This window comes from Kryptolebias marmoratus, linkage group LG2 (assembly GCF_001649575.2).
Source record: "Kryptolebias marmoratus isolate JLee-2015 linkage group LG2, ASM164957v2, whole genome shotgun sequence".
Classification (NCBI taxonomy): Eukaryota; Metazoa; Chordata; class Actinopteri; order Cyprinodontiformes; family Rivulidae; genus Kryptolebias; species Kryptolebias marmoratus.
The window spans coordinates 23,880,505-23,900,099 of record NC_051431.1 but is presented as its reverse complement, the minus strand read 5'-3'; the positions used below and the strand labels follow the sequence as shown (position 1 = coordinate 23,900,099).

General features: G+C 41.4%; 1 protein-coding gene across 1 annotated transcript; it reads right to left on the bottom strand.

The window, feature by feature from the left end:
* Window positions 1-1,980: 1,980 nt before the first annotated feature.
* Window positions 1,981-19,544, bottom strand: pcsk7 (proprotein convertase subtilisin/kexin type 7). Its single transcript, XM_017430607.3, has 17 exons — window positions 19,393-19,544; window positions 18,041-18,348; window positions 17,551-17,793; window positions 15,846-15,980; window positions 15,383-15,548; window positions 14,314-14,404; window positions 14,105-14,159; window positions 13,666-13,804; window positions 13,448-13,548; window positions 10,872-11,039; window positions 9,507-9,611; window positions 9,290-9,392; window positions 6,168-6,324; window positions 5,948-6,042; window positions 5,691-5,796; window positions 4,388-4,505; window positions 1,981-3,303 (listed from the first exon to the last, which is right to left on the bottom strand). Exons 2-17 carry the CDS (start codon window positions 18,287-18,289, stop codon window positions 3,016-3,018), a joined length of 2,319 nt encoding a protein of 772 aa, XP_017286096.1. The 5' UTR covers window positions 18,290-18,348; window positions 19,393-19,544; the 3' UTR covers window positions 1,981-3,015.
* Between the last annotated feature and the right edge of the window lie 51 nt (window positions 19,545-19,595).

Sequence of the window (19,595 nt, the reverse complement as noted above, 5' to 3'; positions counted from 1 at the left end):
CAACGTATAACTTCAGTGATTTCTTCAAAAAAAAAAAAAAAGTACTGGGTGCACAAGTTTATTGTAGAGACCTTTTAATCCACACAGGATCAAAAATTGTACACTCCTGCTCAAATACATTCAGTAAATCTTTTAATAAGTTCTGCTACAGGTTCTAGGATGTCCTTTAACTTGACATGGCCAATGCCTAGAAACTTCTTATGAGTAAAAGTGGTCATTTCTTTTTATCAGCAGAGAAATAATTTGTTTGACAGTATTTATTGGACTGATAGAACAGTGGGAAAGTCCAGTGAAGGTCTAAGGAGAACTGAGGCTTCACACAAGTTAGGAAAGTCTTTTTGGATTCATTTCTAAACAACTTTAAATTCCATTATTGCCAGTTCAAACAACTGTACATGAATAAAGCTATTCAGATCTGTCAACAATTTGTCTTATAGAAGACCCAACCTGTAACTCTTAAATTTTCCCAAGGTGTGAGTGAGAGTGTGAATGGTTGTTTGTCTCGTTTGTCTCTATGTGTCCCTGTGATGGACTTGCGACCCGTCCAGGGTGTCCCCCGCCTTTCACACAGTGACTGCTGGAGATAGGAACCAGCTCCTCGCGACCCAGAAAGGAGAAACAGGTAAAGAAAATGGATGGATGGATGGATGGATGGATGGATGGATGGATGGATGGATGGATGGATGGATGGATGGATGGATGGATGGATGGATGGACGGAAGACCCAACCTGATCCTCAGATTAGTTAGGATATTCGGGAACAACCCAGGAACCACCAAGTCTGCTGGAACACCAGCGGCTCTGTCCTGAGTGAAGCCCGTCTCCGTGGACTGAGAGGACGAGACCAAGAAAGAAGCCCCTCGTCCAAAAACCACATCCCCAAGCCTGACTGAAATTTAAAGCTGCCAACATGAACAAGCCAAATCCCCTCTGGAGAAACAAAACTAAGACTGAACTATGTGGCCACGCTGACAAGATGTATGCCTGGAGGAGTCAAGGTGAGAACAATGAACCAGCTGTCGGGCATGGTGGTGGTAGCTTCATGCTGTGGTTCTGGTGCATTTCAGCCACCTCAAATCAACAGCTAGATGACTGGAAACTTGGACGCATTTGTGTGCTCCAACAGAACAACGATCCTAAACCCACATCAGAACCAGCCTCTGAATGAATGAAACGGCCTTCCCAACACCTTATCCTCAGCTCTACTGAAAAGTTGTGAAATATTCTTAACAGGCAGCCCTTATAACAAGAGACCAGCCAATTTAAATGAACTCTACCAGTTCTGACAAAAAGAGAGGTCAAATATCCAGCCAGAAAGATGCCGAAAGCTTGTCGATTGCTACAAAAAAGTGCTTCAGACGCAACTTGCTAAGAAACATTCAGTCAAACATTCATGTAGGTGTATGAATACTTCAGTCTCTATGCATAATCTTGACACTATGTGGTTAAAAGGAAATCCACATAAATTCAAACTGTCACTGAAGTTGAGCTGTACGTTGTATTGGGGGAAAAAAATGGTACAAATCAATGAAAAGCCCCAAATTAAAATGAGATTTTGCACCCATGAGTGGAGGTAAACTCCTGAGCACAGCTGCACATACATGCTCTAATGACTAGATGTAGGAGTTTGGGTGACTCTGCCTGGGTTTTTAAAAGGTCAACAATTTAGCATTTGCTATGATTAAGCTGTGTTTCAGGATTAGTTTGAGTTTACTTTTGCCTTTCTGTTCTGTAGACTATAAATGTTTATATTACTGTAAGTACGTTACTCTGCGGCCAAGAACACGGAGAACAGTCACTTCCATGAACCCGAATTATAATTTTTTTGTTGGCTCATCTGTCATGCATTGGGATTTTTCCTCTTAAACCAAGTTTAATACTTAGTTCCTTGTCTTGCCATTAAAAGACACAGAGGAATGTCTCTATGGATAATTACAGGCAACTCTGGCTTCAAAGAAAAAAAGAAGAAGTAAAACAAGACCGTGTTCCACCAAATTTTTATTTTTTTTATTTTTATGATAACAGTCTGTGACTTGCACAGCAAAACAGTTTCCAACTGCACTTTAAAAATGTCTTTATATATATATGAGACTATTAAAAAAATACTGCTTTTAGCCTCTTACATTCTTTAAAAACCGTTCGTACAAATTATTAAATGCAGTTGTATGGAGTACATCTGTACAGCAGGCACACATTGCTTATATATATTATACTTCCTTAAAAAACAAACAAAAGCAAAACAAATAGCAAACGTAATACTTGAAAAACCCACTTCAAGTTTTAATCAGTATATGCCTGATACCCCACAGATAAAGATTGCAGACTCACAGGTCAAATGCATCAATTATTCCTCAAAAATGTTTCAAAATAAAGGAAAAAAAAAAACCCAAACAAACCAAAAAACCCAACCGTATCCTAGTAAAACCTCACATTTTAGGGACACGTTTCAGTGGAAGTCCTAGCATGTTCCTATAGTCACACACACACACACACACACACACACAGTTTCATTCCCTTTTATAGTGCACACTTTAAAAAAAAATTCCACAGGTGTTCCTATAATAAATCCTCTTAATTTGCAAAATTACGTTTTTTTTTCTCCGTGTGCAAATCTTACAAATAGTCATGTTTGACATGTGCAGCGACCGGGAAATTAAACTCCAACCGGTCCCTCTGCAGTTCATGATACCCATTTTGAACGTAAACCCAGAAGAGCTTTTCGGCTCATGTCAGGCGAAAACATCCTCACGTCGTTTCCTTTAATGTGAGGAGCTCTGTTAAAGGCGAGGTGAAACGTAAAACCCACGCGTACATTCCTAACCCAAACACATTCAAGGCCACTGGTTTGAAGAACTGCAGAAAAAGGGGGGGGAAAAGTGTAAGAAGGACACTCTTGAATTGATCTGCGGCCCCCTGCTATGAAAGCTGATTGAGATCAGAGGCAGGAGGGGAGTGAGGAAGCCTGAGACGTCCCGTTGGAACAGAGAGTGGGAAGGTTCTGACTCATTATCTGGGTCATGTTGCCAGCCGTTCCCTTGTGATGAGCAGCACTTTGGCCTCAGTGTCCAGCACAGACTGTAATTCCTCCTCTGAGTCCTGGTCCTTGAAGGCCCTGTACTCCTGCGGCTCCTCCCCCGCTGACGCCTCCTCCACTCCTCTCCCTTGGTGCCTCCTCCCGCTTTGGTGAGTCCTCCATCTCCTCGGCAGGCACGGGAAGTCTCTGAGGTCTGTTTGAGCCAGCGTGACCTCCAGCGTGTAGTAGAGGGACCAGAAAAAAGCAAAGCATCCGAGCAAAAGCATGAACTGGAGGGAGGAGAAGGAGAAGACGAAGGTCAGGACAGAAGGAGCACTGGACTCTCAAAACTACCGATGACTTCAGGAGAAAAACGGAGATAAAAAAGTGCTTTTCTCGACTTTATCATTCCCTCCTTTCACAGCTGAGGGATTATTTCATTTCTCTAACCATCTATCATGTCATTAAGGTGAAAGGTTGAGTTGACAGAAAAAAACTTGAAAGCAGCCTGAAAAAATTAAACAGTTCCTGCTACAAGCTTAACCTTCTGCCCCACTTTTCCCACACAGATAATTGACTACAGTTTGAATCTCTTATAGGAAAAGATTAAAAATACTAAAGCCCTTTTCAGATATGCGGTAATACAGAAATGTTATTGCTTCTCGTAGCTTAATACAAAAAAAGTCCAAAATAATGCTAGAGAGAGCCAGGGTGTGCACATATTTGACACTGTTACAACAGTTTATACAGCGAGTCTTAAGCATGATGGTCCCCAAAATAATGGTCCAAAAATAAAAGTGGAAGGACTTGTGACTCCAATTATTGCTTGTTGAAGTATAGAAACTGCTTATAGGTCATTTACCAAAGAGTCTCATTGACTGATATATTATTTCTATGTATTTATGACTACTGTTTTTATCTTTTTATCACAATTAAGATTGAATATTATATTAAAAACCTATTTTTTTTACACTGATGTGATTCTTGCAGACTTTCTCAAGACTACGGACCACAATATTGGAAAAAAATGCTTTAAAGTGTCCAAGTCTTGGCACAAAATGCTTTAACATGGACCAATTCATATTTGTGGTCCTTTTCTACATGTTTGAGCTTACTGAAGAGTCTGACCTGATGATCAACTTGAGGCAAACTGTCTTTTAAATCATCTGAGGACAGGATGACTTGACTGAAACATTTGTAAACTACTACACAATAAAACTAAAAAAAAAACAAAAACAACAAAAAAAAAAAAGTGGTTTTTTTTTGTTCGTTTCAAAAAAGCCACCTGGCTTGTGGAAACCTGTCAGAAAAGAGCTTAAGAGCCAGAAAGGCTGATAACACAGTCAACATTTAGAGGGTCTGTGTTGCGTTTACCTTGAGGGTGTTAGAAGTAAAGGGGCTGATCAGCTCTGGAGGGATGTCCAACCCTGGAGGACAGGGCACCGAGAAACTGCTGTCCAAATATTTCCCACTCATGGCCTCCTCCATCAGCCTGCAAAAATCAGTCAATTAATTATTGTGTGAATGTTGATTCAGCAATGACAAAATTGTTTTACTGTTTTTTTTTTAGTTTTTGGTATCCAACTACTGTTGCATATTTTGTGCTACTGTATTTTCCGCACTATAAAGCACTATAAGGCGCATCGTCATGCACCAATTTTTGTAACTTTGTGCGGCCCGCGCGCGTTCAAAAAGGACGATTTTGCTGCTCTAGCGGAGCTGGTTCGCCTGTATCAGCATTCATATGATCCCTCTATGAGAGATCACAAAGATAATCAAACGGTTCAAAACTCATGGAAGAATACTGCACCGACGTAAGCGTCAAGTATAAACGCCTCCGGAGCCCTGCGCGACTATAACTGAGCCTTAATGCTGCAAGTGGTGCGGCTTGTAGTTTACCAAAGTCATACTAAAACATTATGACTTCTTACATATATAAGGTGCTCTGGATTATAAGGTGGACTGTTGTTTTTTGAGAAAATTGAAGGCTTTTAAGTGCGTCTTATAGTCCGGAAAATACGGTAATTTAACCATTCATATATAAAAAGCTTTAGCTCACTTAGGAGATGGTGCCGTGGCTTTTGGCTTGTGTAACTTTTAATAATATTTAAACTTATACTGACATCTCTTCAAATCCTTCAGTAACATTGTTTTCTGCTAATACTACTAATGCCAATTCTGTTACTGATAGTAATATTACTGTTAAAGCTAATTCTACTACTGCTAACTGTACTAATACTAAGACCACTATAGCTTATGGTTCTCTTAATGCTAATTCTATTATTGTTAAGGGTAATTTTTGCTAAGTGCTAACACTCTGCTTAATTTAGCTCACCTTTTGCTACTTTTAGCATTAGCTTTTACCATTTGTTACTTTTAGCTTGTGTTCTACTACTTTCAGCTTTTGAGTTAGTATTTTGTTATTTTTATCTTTTGGCTATGGTTTCACTACTTTGAGCTTCTAGCTAGGGTTTTGATACTTTTAGCTCTTAGCTGACATTTAGCTATTTTAAAAAGGTAACATTTTGCTACATTTAGCTTTCATCTCAGATTCAGCTTCTTCAGCAAAATCGTTCAGAACTCAGCATTCACTCTGCCTTTTCCCAGGAGATGTCATTTCTCTAGCTGCCATCACAAATCCTTCAGACGCCATGTTTTCCAACGCGACAGCACTGACCTCTGCCTGTCCTTCACTTGGCTGTAAGTCATCGAAGAGCCGTACAGCGTGAGCTTCCACTGTTTCAGCACTCCCACCGCAGCACACTGCTCCGACGCTTCGTCTTCTGCAGAAACACAGGTGAGTCAGAGAGGGCAGAGGCGGCTGAACTCATAAACCTCAAACACTCTGCAGAGACCAGAGAAGTGTGTGTTTGCGTTTCCAGCTCATTGCCGTCACTTCCCAGCTCCTGCTGTGTGTGTGTATCAGTGTCTTACTGTGGTCCGATATCTTCAGGGTGTATTGGCCCTCAGCCCTCTCTCCCCAGCAGCGCACGGTGGAGAACGTCCAGTCCTGATAACCTGAAGGATCTCTGTGTGCGCAAAAAAACCACAGATTTTTTATGCATTATTACTTTTCTTTCATTTTTTTTTTAACAAATAAAGCCAAGCTTGAAGTTTTACTCAAGTCGAAGACATCCTCACAGTGTGCACGTACCTGTCGATGGCCCGACGAGACCCGATGACAGATGTCATCCCGCTGGGGCACTCCAGCACAAACTCCACGTTGCCTCGACACGGGTGAGTTATGGTGACGGTGACGGCGACGTGCTCCAGCGTCTCCATCCCAGACTGCTTCAGGTCAGCAGCAGAGACTGAAGGAGAAAAAAAAAACAAAAAAACAATCAGGTCAATATTTGTGTGAACAGAATCCAGCGTGTTTCGGATAACTATGGTCTGACTGAAGCCCACAGAGCTGCTCCCTGATGTAATAATTCTTTAATATAACAATAAAAACATATTTGCTTTTATGCTTTTTTATGTGTTTTTGGACTTTTTAATAATTTATTTAAAGCCCAAACAGGCACTTGATCTGCAAACCAGCCATTATTTAATATGTACTATTATTTTATTACTGTTTTTTATTTATTTAATCAAAGTAGAAACAAACTGTCTTGATTTCTTGCCATCTTCTCACCAAAGTCCAGCCTCTCAATGTGTCTGCTTACAAACTTATTTTTAGTTATTATTTATCAAGCGTTTTGCTGTTTGTTACCTGCTCTGTTTTCATCACATACTTTTATGTGTTTATTTTTTATATTGCTTCTCTTTCATTTTTAATCACTTTTGTTTTCAATTTCTGGTTTTGCGTACAGAATATCACTGGTTTTATCCCGTCTCAGGTTATTTTATCTATTTTATCGGTGGCACAGTGGCATAGTGGTTAGAGCTGTTGCCTCCCAGCAAGAAGGTTGCAGGATCACTTCCCGGCCTGGGGCCTTTCTGGGTGGAGTTTGCATGTTCTCCCTGTGCACATGTGGGTTTACTCCGGGTACTCTGGTTTCCTCCCACAGACCAAAAACATGCATGTTAGGTTAATTGATGACTCTAAAATTGTCCCTAGGTGTGAATGGTTGTTTGTCTCGTTTGTCTATATGTGGCCCTGCGATGGACTTGCGACCTGTCCAAGGTGTCCCCCGCCTCTCGCACAGTGACTGCTGGGGATAGGCACCAGCTCCCCGCGACCCGGAATGGAGAAGCGGTTAAAGAAAATGGATGGATGGATGGATGAAGGTTATTTTATCCATTTGCTTTGTTGAGCACTTTCAGTCCCCTTTGCATTTGAGAAGTTCCTACATAAATGAAGTTGAGCTGAGTGATTTCTGACTGCTAATGAGCCGCGATGCTTCCTGACCATGTAGGGATGCACACACACCCTCAGAGTGAGGGGAGATGCAGAGACACTGAAGAAGAGACGAGAGTGTAAACGGAGGTGTGGAAGGAAGAAGAGACAAAGCAAAAGAGAGAAAAAAGGGGAGATCACAGATCGCAATGAGAGTTTGAGGGGAATTAGAGAGAGAGAGTGGAGGAAAATACAAAGCAGGATGAACAGATGTGTAGAGAGCATTAAATGAACAAAAAGGCTTAAAGAAATACAAATACTGGTAGAGTTACATTTTTAAGCACTTGATTCTCTCTTATTAAGCTATGTTTGGACTTTCATTAAACCTTTGACTGAATGGGAATATAATTTCTTATGACATGATTTTCAATATATTCATGTTTTAATAGCCATTAACACTGAATCTGTAATGAATTCCAAGCTGATGCTGTCGCAGTGGGACGTGGGAGTGTCAAGACTTTCACCGGTTTGTCCAAGTTGAAAGTTTTTGATAATCACTTAAATGGACGTGGGGACGGTACTGTATGTGCATACGAACAAGTGTGAATAAAAAAAAAATAAAACAAGTTAAATAAACAGAGGACCAGAGGTCTTATTGTCCAGGGTAGGAACCGGAGACGGAACCGGAGACCTGTTTCTTGATGAGTGAAAAGAAGAGCATGCATCAGCAGTCAAGAAAGCTATAAACGTCACATTTTGATTAAAAATAAAAACCTTTCTGAATGCGATTCCTCTTTGATACAGAGAGATGTTCTTCTTGTATCTCTTCATCCTTTTAGATCTGGAGCTCACTGTGACGAAACATTTCTCTCTGTCACTTTTGTGCCTGCTGTGTTTGAGACTCAAAGTCATATTTGTGTTGCGAGGACAACTAGCAGATAGCGGGTGTAAATCAAGGGTAAAACGTTGGAGACGGCGCACATTTTTAGTGAATCAGAATCCACATTTCTTCCTGTCAGAGGTGAATGGCTAATAGAGAGGAAAGTGCCAAACTCACATAGGCTGGAGACAACTACATATAGGTATAAAAACATGGTTGTTACATAGTTTTATGGTGCAACACATAAGGCCTGTTAAAGATAAGGTTCTGTTTTTTCCTTCTTGTAGAGGTATATTTTATCCTCTCTGATCCTTTGTTAATCCACATGGAGGTCACTTTTTTCTTTTCGTGCACTTCAGTTTAATTGGAGCTGCAGCTCTGTGTACGCAGACGCACATCCGACACACTCATCCACGACATCATCCAGTAGGAGATGGTATTCACGTGGGAAGCAGCGAAGCAGCCAAAACAAACAGAAACTGCAACAAACACTCGGCAGCGTCACAGGAGGATCTGAGCAGGGATTTGACCAAGACAGATTGAAGGAGAACATGAGGACTAAAGCTGCGTTTCCCTGAAAATAAATCCAGACATTCTTTAGGAGTCTGCTCTGTAACTGCCAGCAGCTTTGCTTTGTCCTTGAAAAAAAAAAAACCCAAAACATGCTCGTCTGTGGTTGTACAACTAACTGCAATGAGGCCATTAAAGAAGGAAGATAAAGTTCAATGGAGGACATGAAGAGAGATTAAGAAAAAGGAAATGTTTCTGCTAGAATTAGGTTATTTCTACTGGCATTTGTTTGGGGAAAAAAGTGAGGCATAGATTACACAGATATGGTACTGAATTTGAGATATTAACAGAGTTGAGAAGTGAGAAGAAACACAAACTGCTGAGGAGAGTTGTAAAAAGCTGAGGCAGACCGAGGAGGAAAAAAAAAAAAAAAATCACATTAGAGAAACTCCCAAACAAGTGAACATTACCTAATAAGGACAGGCAGAGGGAGACGCAGGCATGCAGGGAGGAGGGGGGGGGACGACGACTCAGTTATGTTGTGCAATGTGTAAACAGGACAAGCAAGTGTCCTTCAGAGAGCTGAGAAATAAACAGAAAGCCGTACCGTTCCAGCTGAGGACCAGCTCCTTGGGATAAGTCAAGATGGCCGCTCCCTCCTTTGTCACTGAGCTCTGATAGGAGACGAGGAACGGCACGGACTCCCACACCTGAGACGCCCGATGCAGGAAGACACATCACAAAGTTTTAATACGTCCTGAAGTTTAGGGCTAAACTTTATCGGCCGGTGGCTTCCTGAGAGAGACGCCTGCATCTCCGTGTACCTTGGCTGCGTTGACGAGTCTCCACGCGTTGAGCAGGCCGAAGCCATGCTGGTGGCTGTGATGAAAACCCGCTCCGTTCACTCGCCAGTCAGCGCTGTTATCACACTGTTAAAGACAACACAGACATTGCAAACAAGGTGAACTTTTATATTCTGCTCAGGCAAGTTTAATTGACAAACAAAGGAGGTAAAAGTCCAGCAGCCTTGTATGGTAGAGGTGAAGGGACTCTTTGAAGAAAGTATTGGAGAAGGAAGAGTTCATTATTATTGTAGTTGAGGGTTACAGATGTGCTTATACTGCAACAACTTGAGGTATTTTCATGAACCAGTTCAAGTTGCTGTTTTTATTACTCCCCAAGCAGCAGAGAAAGTCAGAACTTCCTTTCGGTCCTTCACAATTAAACATACACTGACTGTCAAAACATCTGAAGCTTAAATACTTCAGATCAGGGGTGTCCAAAGTGTGGCACGTGGGCCATATGCAGCACTTGGAGTCATTTTGTGCAGCCGTTTAATTTCAAAACTGAAAAATTAAAAATAAAATCTTTATTCTCATTTGTTTTTCGGAGCAACGCCAACAGTCCATTGCAGTTTTGTCAGTATGATATGCATGAGAAAAAAAACTAATTTGCTTTGTAAATGCGGAAAAGTTCTGGTAGAAAAACATTGTTAGCACTGAACAGAAGCTTCTAGTCTCATCATTATCATTCATTCACTGGGTGCCATTTAATCTTTTTATTTTTATGTAATTTCTTTACCATCTTCTTTACTGAACTTTTTGAATAAATGCAAAACTTTCTGGAAAGCAAGCTGCTGCCATCTGCCCACACAGCGGGAAGATTCTTTACAAACAGAGAGCACTGTAATCGGTCCTAATTTACCTGTTTAGTCTGTAAAAATACCAACAGCACCAGGGCATAATTCAGATTCTTTTCATTTGCCCCGAAAAGGAATAGAGATCCCAAAACAGCAGCATTTTTAATGTGCTGATTGATCGATCCAGAAGAACCCATTCCAGTGGATTTTTTGGATGCATGTCATTTGTTTTTCACATGTACAGCCATTTCGTGTCTTTAGTTTTTTTCATACTGAAAAGTAGGTAAAAAATTGAAAACGTAAACTGAACGGACAACCAAAATAAGTATACAGATTTGAGGTAATAGTGTGGAAAAGTTAGCTTGACAAAATTAAATAAATAAATAATCCCAAGGAGCTACAAGCCCATCAAATTCAAAAAACATAATTAAACATTAGGAAACCTGGTTTCTCATTGAATGTATTTTTCCTAATGATGTGATTTACAGCACAACAGCTTTCATAAAACAGCTTCCAGTAGGTGTGTAAACAAGCGTCTGATCGGGCTTACCTTGGTGGCGGTGAAGGCGATGATGTGCTGAACGTCCCTCCAGCTCAGACAGGGCCGGACCTGCAGCATCAGGGCCACCATTCCCGCGGCGAGGGGGGCCGCAGCGGAGGTGCCGGTGTGGCCCTCGGTGCAGCCCGTCCCCTTCTGCAAGGACCAGTCCGACGTCACCTGCAGAGCCGCAGACGTGGGTTATGAGGTTTGATACAGCTCAGAGAAATGACAAAATACGAACAGTGCTGAACGTGCTGAAAACTCTGAGAAGAGTTCAAATGTAAGGTTGTGTGTAAGTACACATTATATAAACACAGGAACACACACACAACCCTCCGGGAGAATAGAAACAATCCTAATTGTTAACATGAAGGTTTAATGAAAGAATCAGCGCCGGCATCGTGGCACCATCTGGACAGTTTAACACACTGTCTGTATGATGTAGAGTTTAGAGTCTCGCTCTGATAGAGTGCAGTTTATGGTCAGTGGGAGTGGGAGACGTGGGGTTGGGGCCCTTGGGACGTTGAGAACAAACACAAAAAAAGGGAACGTGAAAGCAGCTGCAGCTAGAAAAAATACAAGGTGTGGATACTGTAAAATAAGGCTGAAACGACTGACGGGTTGTCTGTGGTGAATCACGGACAACCTGTCCCATCTCATTCATGACACCCTACAAAGACAGCGAAGCTCCTTTTCCAACAGACTCACTCAGCTCCACTGCCACAGCGAACGATAAAGGAAATCATTGCTGCCGTTTGTCATTTCACTTTATAAACAGATCATCTCTGTCTAAAATATGAGCACCAGTGAACTTATACCTGCACACAACTATTGCAAATATGTTACTATATACACTACACTCATCACTGCACAGACAAAATGTGTAAATTATGTTTTTTTTAAAATGCTTTTTATTCTGAACTTTTTTATTCTAAACCAATTTCCCTCAGGGGATCAATAAAGCATCTTTCATTTTTTCTATTTCTCTCTTTCTAAAGAAGTATGAGCAAATCAATAACAAGCACTGAAATTACTTTTAGTAGATTTGTCTCCGATCATTAAGTGTTCAGATCTAGCAGACAGTCAAGTCAGTCAAACTTGTCATGTGTCTTATGATCACCTAAAAACAAGTGAACTTTTTTCAACCTACTGCCAAAAACTGCCCAGATTTTGACACCTCAAATCAAACAACTTCTGCACCTCAATTTTGTGTTTACACTCTATAAAGAGCTATATTCAACAAGTCCAGCTTTATTTACCTACAGCAGTCATTTAAGTTTTACACATCATGCATATACCAGTTTCTAAACTAACCTCAGACTGCTTCTAGATGGTAAACTGACGACTAAATTTCTGCTTTTCCTGTAACTTCAACATGTCCACTTTTCAAGAATAACACACAGGCAGTGTGCGAGGAGCGCTCAAATCTGGGAGTGGACTGGATCTGTGGTTAGGTTCTGGCTAATATCAACTCCCCACAAGTGATGATGTCCCCGCAGCGAGCCGAGTTACTATGGTGACAGCCGTAAACACTGGCAAACAGAGGTCAACTGCTTCAGAAGTCGTCGCTCCCGTTGTCCTCGGGCCTCGTCTTCAGAATAAATTTGTTTCTGGCTCTCCTGATGTGAAGCCTCTTTCACAGAGATATAGTTTTAGAGCTACTCAGATTACCTTAAGTGACATAAAATATATAATTTTACACAAGGTCCAGCAGTTCAAGCATTCTAAAACACAAACAAGTTTTAACTCCTTTTTTGTTACATCTATTAATTATATGTTATGCACTGCTGTGTCAATTCATAAAGGAGTGCCTGCTTCATTAATGTGTCCTTTCTTTCCAGAGCCGATTGGATGGCAAATCTTTAAGAACTTGTTGCTGAAAAGTGCTAAATGAATAAATTTGACTTAAAAGGAACCAGCGCCGTCTGCTGGTGAGAAAGGCTGGGGGCTGCTGGCTCGTTGGCTCCCCGCTGCTCTCCGTTACCACAGATGCCTGCCTTGCACCACGTCATTTTTATTCACTCTTATTTATATTAATTACTAGTTAGATCTGAGAGTTACTGGCAGTCGTATTTTCTTCGGTTCTGGTTCTAAATTTAGCTTGGGAATCGTACATTTCAACTGCATGGCTGGTTTGAGGCTTACTCCCTCTCCCTCTCAACTCCCTTTGGCTTTTGTTTGTGTTATTTCCAATAAACTTTGTTTGAAACATTGCAATCGTCTGGACTCTATATGTTATGTAGCACTAGAGCCATTCTTTGACACAGACCATAACAGTGTCATGTCTAATTTGTATTTTGTGCTTATGCACACAGCATGCCTGACTGTGGTTATTATATCTAGGAGTAGGCCTGGTTTCTCCCAATGGCTTTCTTGTCAACTCACAATCATCAGATTCATTAGCAGTCTATAATTACAGAACGCTGTGGTTATGTTCAGTGTGTAACCTCAGTGCAAATGTTTAGTCCTTGAATGCTAGAATTTACAGTTTTGATGGTTAAAAAATAACTCCACTGTGATTGGACTGCTTGGTGACATTTATGACAATTCATGCATCTGCTACGCTAGTCGTCGATGAAACCTACAATGCTCCTCAGCTTGGCCCCCCCGCTGCTGAAAGTGACAGCCAGCATGGACGCACACTCCTCCGCGTAGAAGGGCATCCGGCCTTTCTCATCGACTGCTCCTGCAAGCACACACACACATTTCAAACACAGTGACTGTTTCTGCGGACATGCCCTCACTCAGAAACCTAATAAGGTGCACAGACAGATAACCCAACAGCTGAGACTCTGTGTCTCACCGATTGTGATGGTGTAGATGGAGTTGGCGTAGCCGTCATAATTGCAGTTGTCATTGTATTGACCTCCGTTCCCACTGGCGACCACAAAAATGCTGCCGAAGCCTCGTCTGCCTGCAATCACCCCGTGCTGCAGTGCTGCCTGTGGAGAAAGAGAGAGAGAGAGAAAAAAGCAGACAAAATTAAAAATAGATTCATCCATCCAGCATTCTATCATCTGCTGCTTGTTCCGGAGTCGGGTCCCGGAGGCAGCAGATTGAGCTGAAAAACAGACTGAATATAAAAAAAAAATAAATAAATACAGCCAGATTAAGAGCCAGAGGACAAACTGCTGAAGTGAAACCACAGCACACTGCTCCTTCAGTTGTGTTAACAAGAGTTATAAATTGCTCTCTACTGCCCTCTGCAGGACAAAAAGAGTGCAGTGAACAAAGTGTCACACCTTGCCAAGGGGATGAGGTCCGTCTACAGTGTGTCCGTCATCATCTGGACCCCAACTATAAGATCAGAATCCCAGAAACACTTGAGCATCTTAATATTTAAACATAATGCACAGGAAATGTGGGCAAACTTGCTTTTAGTGATATATTGTCATAAGTGTCTGATTTCTGATTAAATGCTAAACAAATCAGGTGGAGACTGTTTTGTTACCTGCAGCTGTAGATATCATTGACTTGATAGTGTTTGTTGAAGGCTATGGCCTCTAAGCTGTCTGTCAGGGGGCCATCCAGGACTCGGATACCTGAGCAGAAAGCAAAATACATTTTCACCAAGAAGTAGCTTCAAGCTTGGACACTGGTCTTCAAATAAAATTCTGGGAGGTCCATATGAAGAAAACTTTTTCAAGCACAGCTCCAAATAGTTTTATATATACACTGCATACACAGACAAACACAAAATCATTTATAATTATAATATAAAATAAACTAATCATATATAAATTTATATAAAAAAATTAGAATAAGCTTAGAATGTAAATAAACAGATTCATGTTTTCTACCTTTTAGTAAAATAAAATGAGCATCTAAAATAAAAAAAAGATGTTTTAAATCAGGCATGTCAAAATGTGATGTTCACTTTCAGAAAAACAACAAAATGTTCACAAAATATCTTAAAGCCTTTGTCAAAGGTCAAAGGCTCTTTAACACTCCTGGGGTTGTTAAGGATTTTTATGTTTATTATCCAGGTGACCATCATTAAAAAAAAAATCTGTTCATATTATCGAGGTTTGTTGGTGGACAATCAGTGAGTTGAGCTCTCACACTTGGTTCGTTCACATATTTTCTGTGCTCTCAGTTCAGATTTTACTGAGTCTGATTGCTCAAATAACTTGTATTTAATTTTGTAGAAATGTTTTAAGATGTTTTAACTTTCCACAGGAAGAATAAACATGTAGGAGTCCATCCAGTCTGGAAAAAAGCTCCATTTTCCCTCCCAATTTTTGTCTTTATTGACAACTATGCTGCGGGGTGTTTTTTTTTAAAAGTCAGCCTTGTATCTCCTAGTAGGTTGGCTTCTCTCTGCAGAGGGAGAGAAACCTCCAGCCCTGAGGAGGTACAGGGCAGCAGGCTGGAAAAGCCTTGTCGCTTACATTATCACCGTGAATGCTGGTAAACATGTGTAAGTAAGAATATGTAATAGAAAAACAGTAGTTTCTTGACTCTAAAACCTTTTTTTTTTTGACACAATGCCCCGTGTATTCTTGTTGGCTGCACTTTACCTGCCACCTTGCTGCCATAGGCCACGCCCACAGCACAGAAGCTGTTGTTGGGAACGGCTGCAATCTCTCCAGCACACCGAGTCCCGTGGTGGTTGTCGCTGTGGACGTCCGGATGAGGCATTGGGTCTGGGTCATTGGAGTTAAGATCGTAGCTGCCCTCTGGACTCTAAAATGGACATAAAGTTAGTCGCGTGAGTGGGTGGCTCACAGCTTCCTAACTTTCTTTTGAACCGGGACAAAACCAGTTCAACCAGAAATGTGTTGGTGCACAGCTCTGCTCGTGAGAGTGTACTTGAAGTAGTTTTTAAATAGTACAGCAGCATTAAACTTTAACTACAGCACACAAAACCAGTCAAAGATTTGAGTGTCTCAGACAACCAGAAGATTTCTCTTTTATATTTCTGAACTACGCAGTTTAAAATTTTTAACTAATCATAGGGTTGTTGTGAGAGTTTTGTCTTACATAATTGAGCTGAATGTCAAGGTGGGTGTGTTCCACGCCGTCATCTACAACCACCACTGTGACTCCCTGGCCGGTGATGTTGCGTTCCCACACTCCTGTCACATTGATATCCATGCCTCTGTTGACTTGATTGTGCTGTGAAAACAGGAACAGAGGGTTGGTTAACAAAATGGGAGGGTGAGGGAAAGTTAAAAAGAATAAGAGTAACATTAAACCATGGACTAAAAAGGTGGAGAGCACGTTAAAGTAAAGCTCGAGGGATGTATTAAAGGATGGATCCAGGTCGGTTTCTGTGCAGTGGATCAGAGGTTTGTGTTAAGTACCTACAAAGCACTTCACATCAAAGCACCCTTTATTTTCTGCTGTACGGACAGATGCTGTAACCAGAGCACATGTTTAGCTTTAGGCTTGGAGTAATTGTCAATACAAAATGAAACAACCCATTCTAATTTTGTAGAACAAGATTAAAACCAGAAACAGTCACAGCTTAGAAAAACAAAAGTCTTTGGCAGCTGTGGCATTATTGTAACATGCAAAATAAATTAATTGTTCTTTGTAGATTAAATACGTATAATATTTTTTATTTCCCTGAACATTTTTTGTTTTATTTTGCTGGAGCACACAGTATGGTAAAGAACACCTAAACAGGCATTAAAGATTAAATGTATTTTATCAAATATAAACAAACAAGCTAGACAAATGATATCATCTTCTTTGCTCATCTGTAGTTAAGTCGTGGAGAAAAACCAAGACAACACTCCAGCTCCTCCTGGGGCATCGCAAGGCATTACCAGGCCACAGAGGATGTAAATAGTAACTCAAGCAAGTTGTGGGTCTGCTCGGGGAGGTCTTCTCCCGGCGAGAAGTGCCCAGGAGGAATCCTGATCAGATGCTCGAATCACTTCAGCTGAGGTGAGATCTGCTCAGATGACAGAGCGTTTCAATTTATGTCCTAAGGCTGAGCTTAGTTACCTTCACCCAGGAAGTTAGTTTCAGCCATTTGTATCTGAGACTTGTTTGTTCAGCCAAGATCCATATCTTATGAGCACTGGAATGTAGATGGACTAGTAAACCAAAAGCTTCATATTTCAGTTCAGCTTATTAAAAATGATAGACCAGAGTGAGGCCCTCATTACTGCAGACGAACTGGAGGCACTTTCACAAAACACTTTGAGCCGAGACTTAGACGCCTTCTGGCCACCTTGGTGTGATTTCTGAGTAGACCGAGGCGGCGAGGGAGGTCAAAACCAACCCACCCCTGATGTGCTTTTGTGCTGCGAAGCAAGGTAGTAACGGAGCCAAAACAGTGCACATGTGAAACGTTAACCCAGCTTTGCGGCTCAATGATGTGATGTAGTGATGACATATGGTCTGTGCAAACACCCAGCCGTGGGATTAAAAAGGGATCAAATTTATTACAGAGGAGAAGACTGATGATGACACACAGCAACTTTGCATTTAGTTTAAAAAGAATAAAAGTTCACCACAAAGATAACTGCTAAATTCAGTTAATTTGTCATATTTGCAAAATCTTATCAGGGAAACATTTGTTACACATTTAATGTGTAGTGCTCCTAATGTGCGAGTTCTGCTTAATGTCTCTTTTGGGTCTTTATTTCTGAAAGCTGTGAAACCTCAAACTGGTTCTTGGACGTTTGAAGCAGCTCTAATCTGGCACAAACACCATCCCAGAACTTGAACTCACCAAGTGCCACTGTTTAGGGTAGTTGGGGTCGTTGAATCTCAGTGATCTCTTTGAGCGGCTGAGCACCCTCTCCTTGGAGTACCACAGGACATGAGGATGGGTTGCTAGAATATCCCCTGGTTGGACACTTCTTCTCCAGATGCCTCTCAAAGACTCAGCTCCAGGCCTCACAGAGCACAGCAGGTAGTGGCCTTCCAGCTCTCCAATCTGGCCCTGGTTCTGCAGCCCAGCCTGCTGCGCTACCTGAAATCGAGAAGATAATCATGACTGAACAATAAACTAGGACAAAGCTAACCTGAATGAGTCATTCTATAGAGACCAGTCAGTGCTTTAGATCACATTCATACACCGATGGGGCACACATCAGTGTAAGAAAGCGATATACGTCGAACTCTTTCTAAATCTTTACATCCAAGTATTATTCAATAAAATATTTTAGTATGGTTATGATTACACTTGACTTATGAAGCAAATTGATGAAGTACTTTACCCTGTCAGCTATCACGTCCAGGTGCACAGAGTCCTCTCCCACATCTTCCCTGTCGTGCCGAGGACCATCATGGATCCGGACCGCCCAGGACTGACCCGGCCCACAGGAGGGCAACGGCCAAGGTGAGGAGTGAGACGAGGGCGCGAAGGGAAGAGAGGGCTTGACAGGGGGCAGAAACATGAGCAGCAAGAGAGCTAGGGAGGACAGAACTATGAGGAGGAGGAACGTGGGAAATAATGGCGCCGCCATGGCAAGGAAGGGTCACACACCAGGCCGACCAGACGAGGCCTCTTCATCTGAGCAGCAACCTGGTCATCAGCCAAGGACACACGGAGAGACAAGAGGAAGACAATCTGAGAACGAGCGGCGGGTTGTTTAACATCCACGTGATGCATTCAGAGGCAGCGTCTCAAATTCACAGCCTCACACTAAGAGCGAGGTGGATGAAACCCGTCAGACTGACACCTAAGACTTAACATCAGAGTTACTGCACTTAGTGGGATACTGTCAAAAGGCTTTCACACTTTCACTTATGCTATTAAAAGTTATATGAAAAATAAAAAGAGTTCAAAACTTACAGTAGCCGTACAGAAACTTACAGGAATATATAAACAATGCATAACAATTAGGTAACAGTATCTACAAGAAACGAGCTTAAATGTGTTCAAATCAATGTTTTAAAAACCCACAAAAGAACACTACTAATGTAGGGAGGCAAATATCTGTCATTGAACTTTGTTTGCTTTTATAAATGACTATTATCACTGATCAACAACAACAACAAAAAGTCTTCTGGAAGTTAAACTCCCACAGCAACCGTGTCTAACCCGAGCCAGCAGCTTCTGTCCTCTGACCACATTATTAAAGGTTATAAACTTGTTTTAATGTACATACATAATGCCATGTTATCAATACCTCCCATAAAAATACATAACTTATTTAAAATAGCTAAACAGTGGTTTCAATTCCCTGTCTTCACAGACGGGAGCGCTGACTTTGTCGTCCTCTCACGTGACGTTAGCTGTCAGTTTTGTTATTGTTTAGTTTCTATTTAGCATGTAAGCTAGCCTAATTGGACGACGAATTGTCAATTAATTAACCGAGTCTCTAAAATGGCTTACGCTTTCTACATCTACGTTAACGACGGAAACCAAATAAATAAATAAAAATAAAAAAAAGACTACCGCCTGAAGTCGGGTTCGAGTTTCGCCCTCAGCGCTGCTGTTGTTAGCTTTCTGAAAGCTAAGTGTCATGACGGGAACCATTGAGGTGATTCGTTTAGATAAAACAAGGTCGAACAAATACCGCAGAGATTAAAATTTATAAATTAAAACAACAGAAATTCGCCTTACGTTTCCACTGAAATGCGGTCTCCTCACGGTAGGTAATAATTAAATAATTAGAGTAACGTCTCCGGAGCTTTTCTCTTCATTTCCGTAAAACACGAGCTCTCATGGAGACGTCTTACGTCATACGCAAACGCCAACCGCGAAAGCTGATTGGCTGGGAGCCTCAGGCTCTTACAACACAGGTAAGGTGTGCACTGTTATGTAGG

What these genes read in the sequence shown, in the direction of transcription:
- pcsk7 (XM_017430607.3), bottom strand. Translation starts at nt 18,289, where the DNA reads ATGGCGGCGCCATTATTTCCCACGTTCCTCCTCCTCATAGTTCTGTCC. An exon ending in TGGACGTGATAGCTGACAGG is followed by an intron (nt 17,794 to 18,040) that starts GTAAAGTACTTC and finishes TCTCGATTTCAG; the next exon opens with GTAGCGCAGCAGGCTGGGCT. An exon ending in CCTGAAGATATCGGACCACA is followed by an intron (nt 5,797 to 5,947) that starts GTAAGACACTGA and finishes GTGTTTCTGCAG; the next exon opens with AAGACGAAGCGTCGGAGCAG.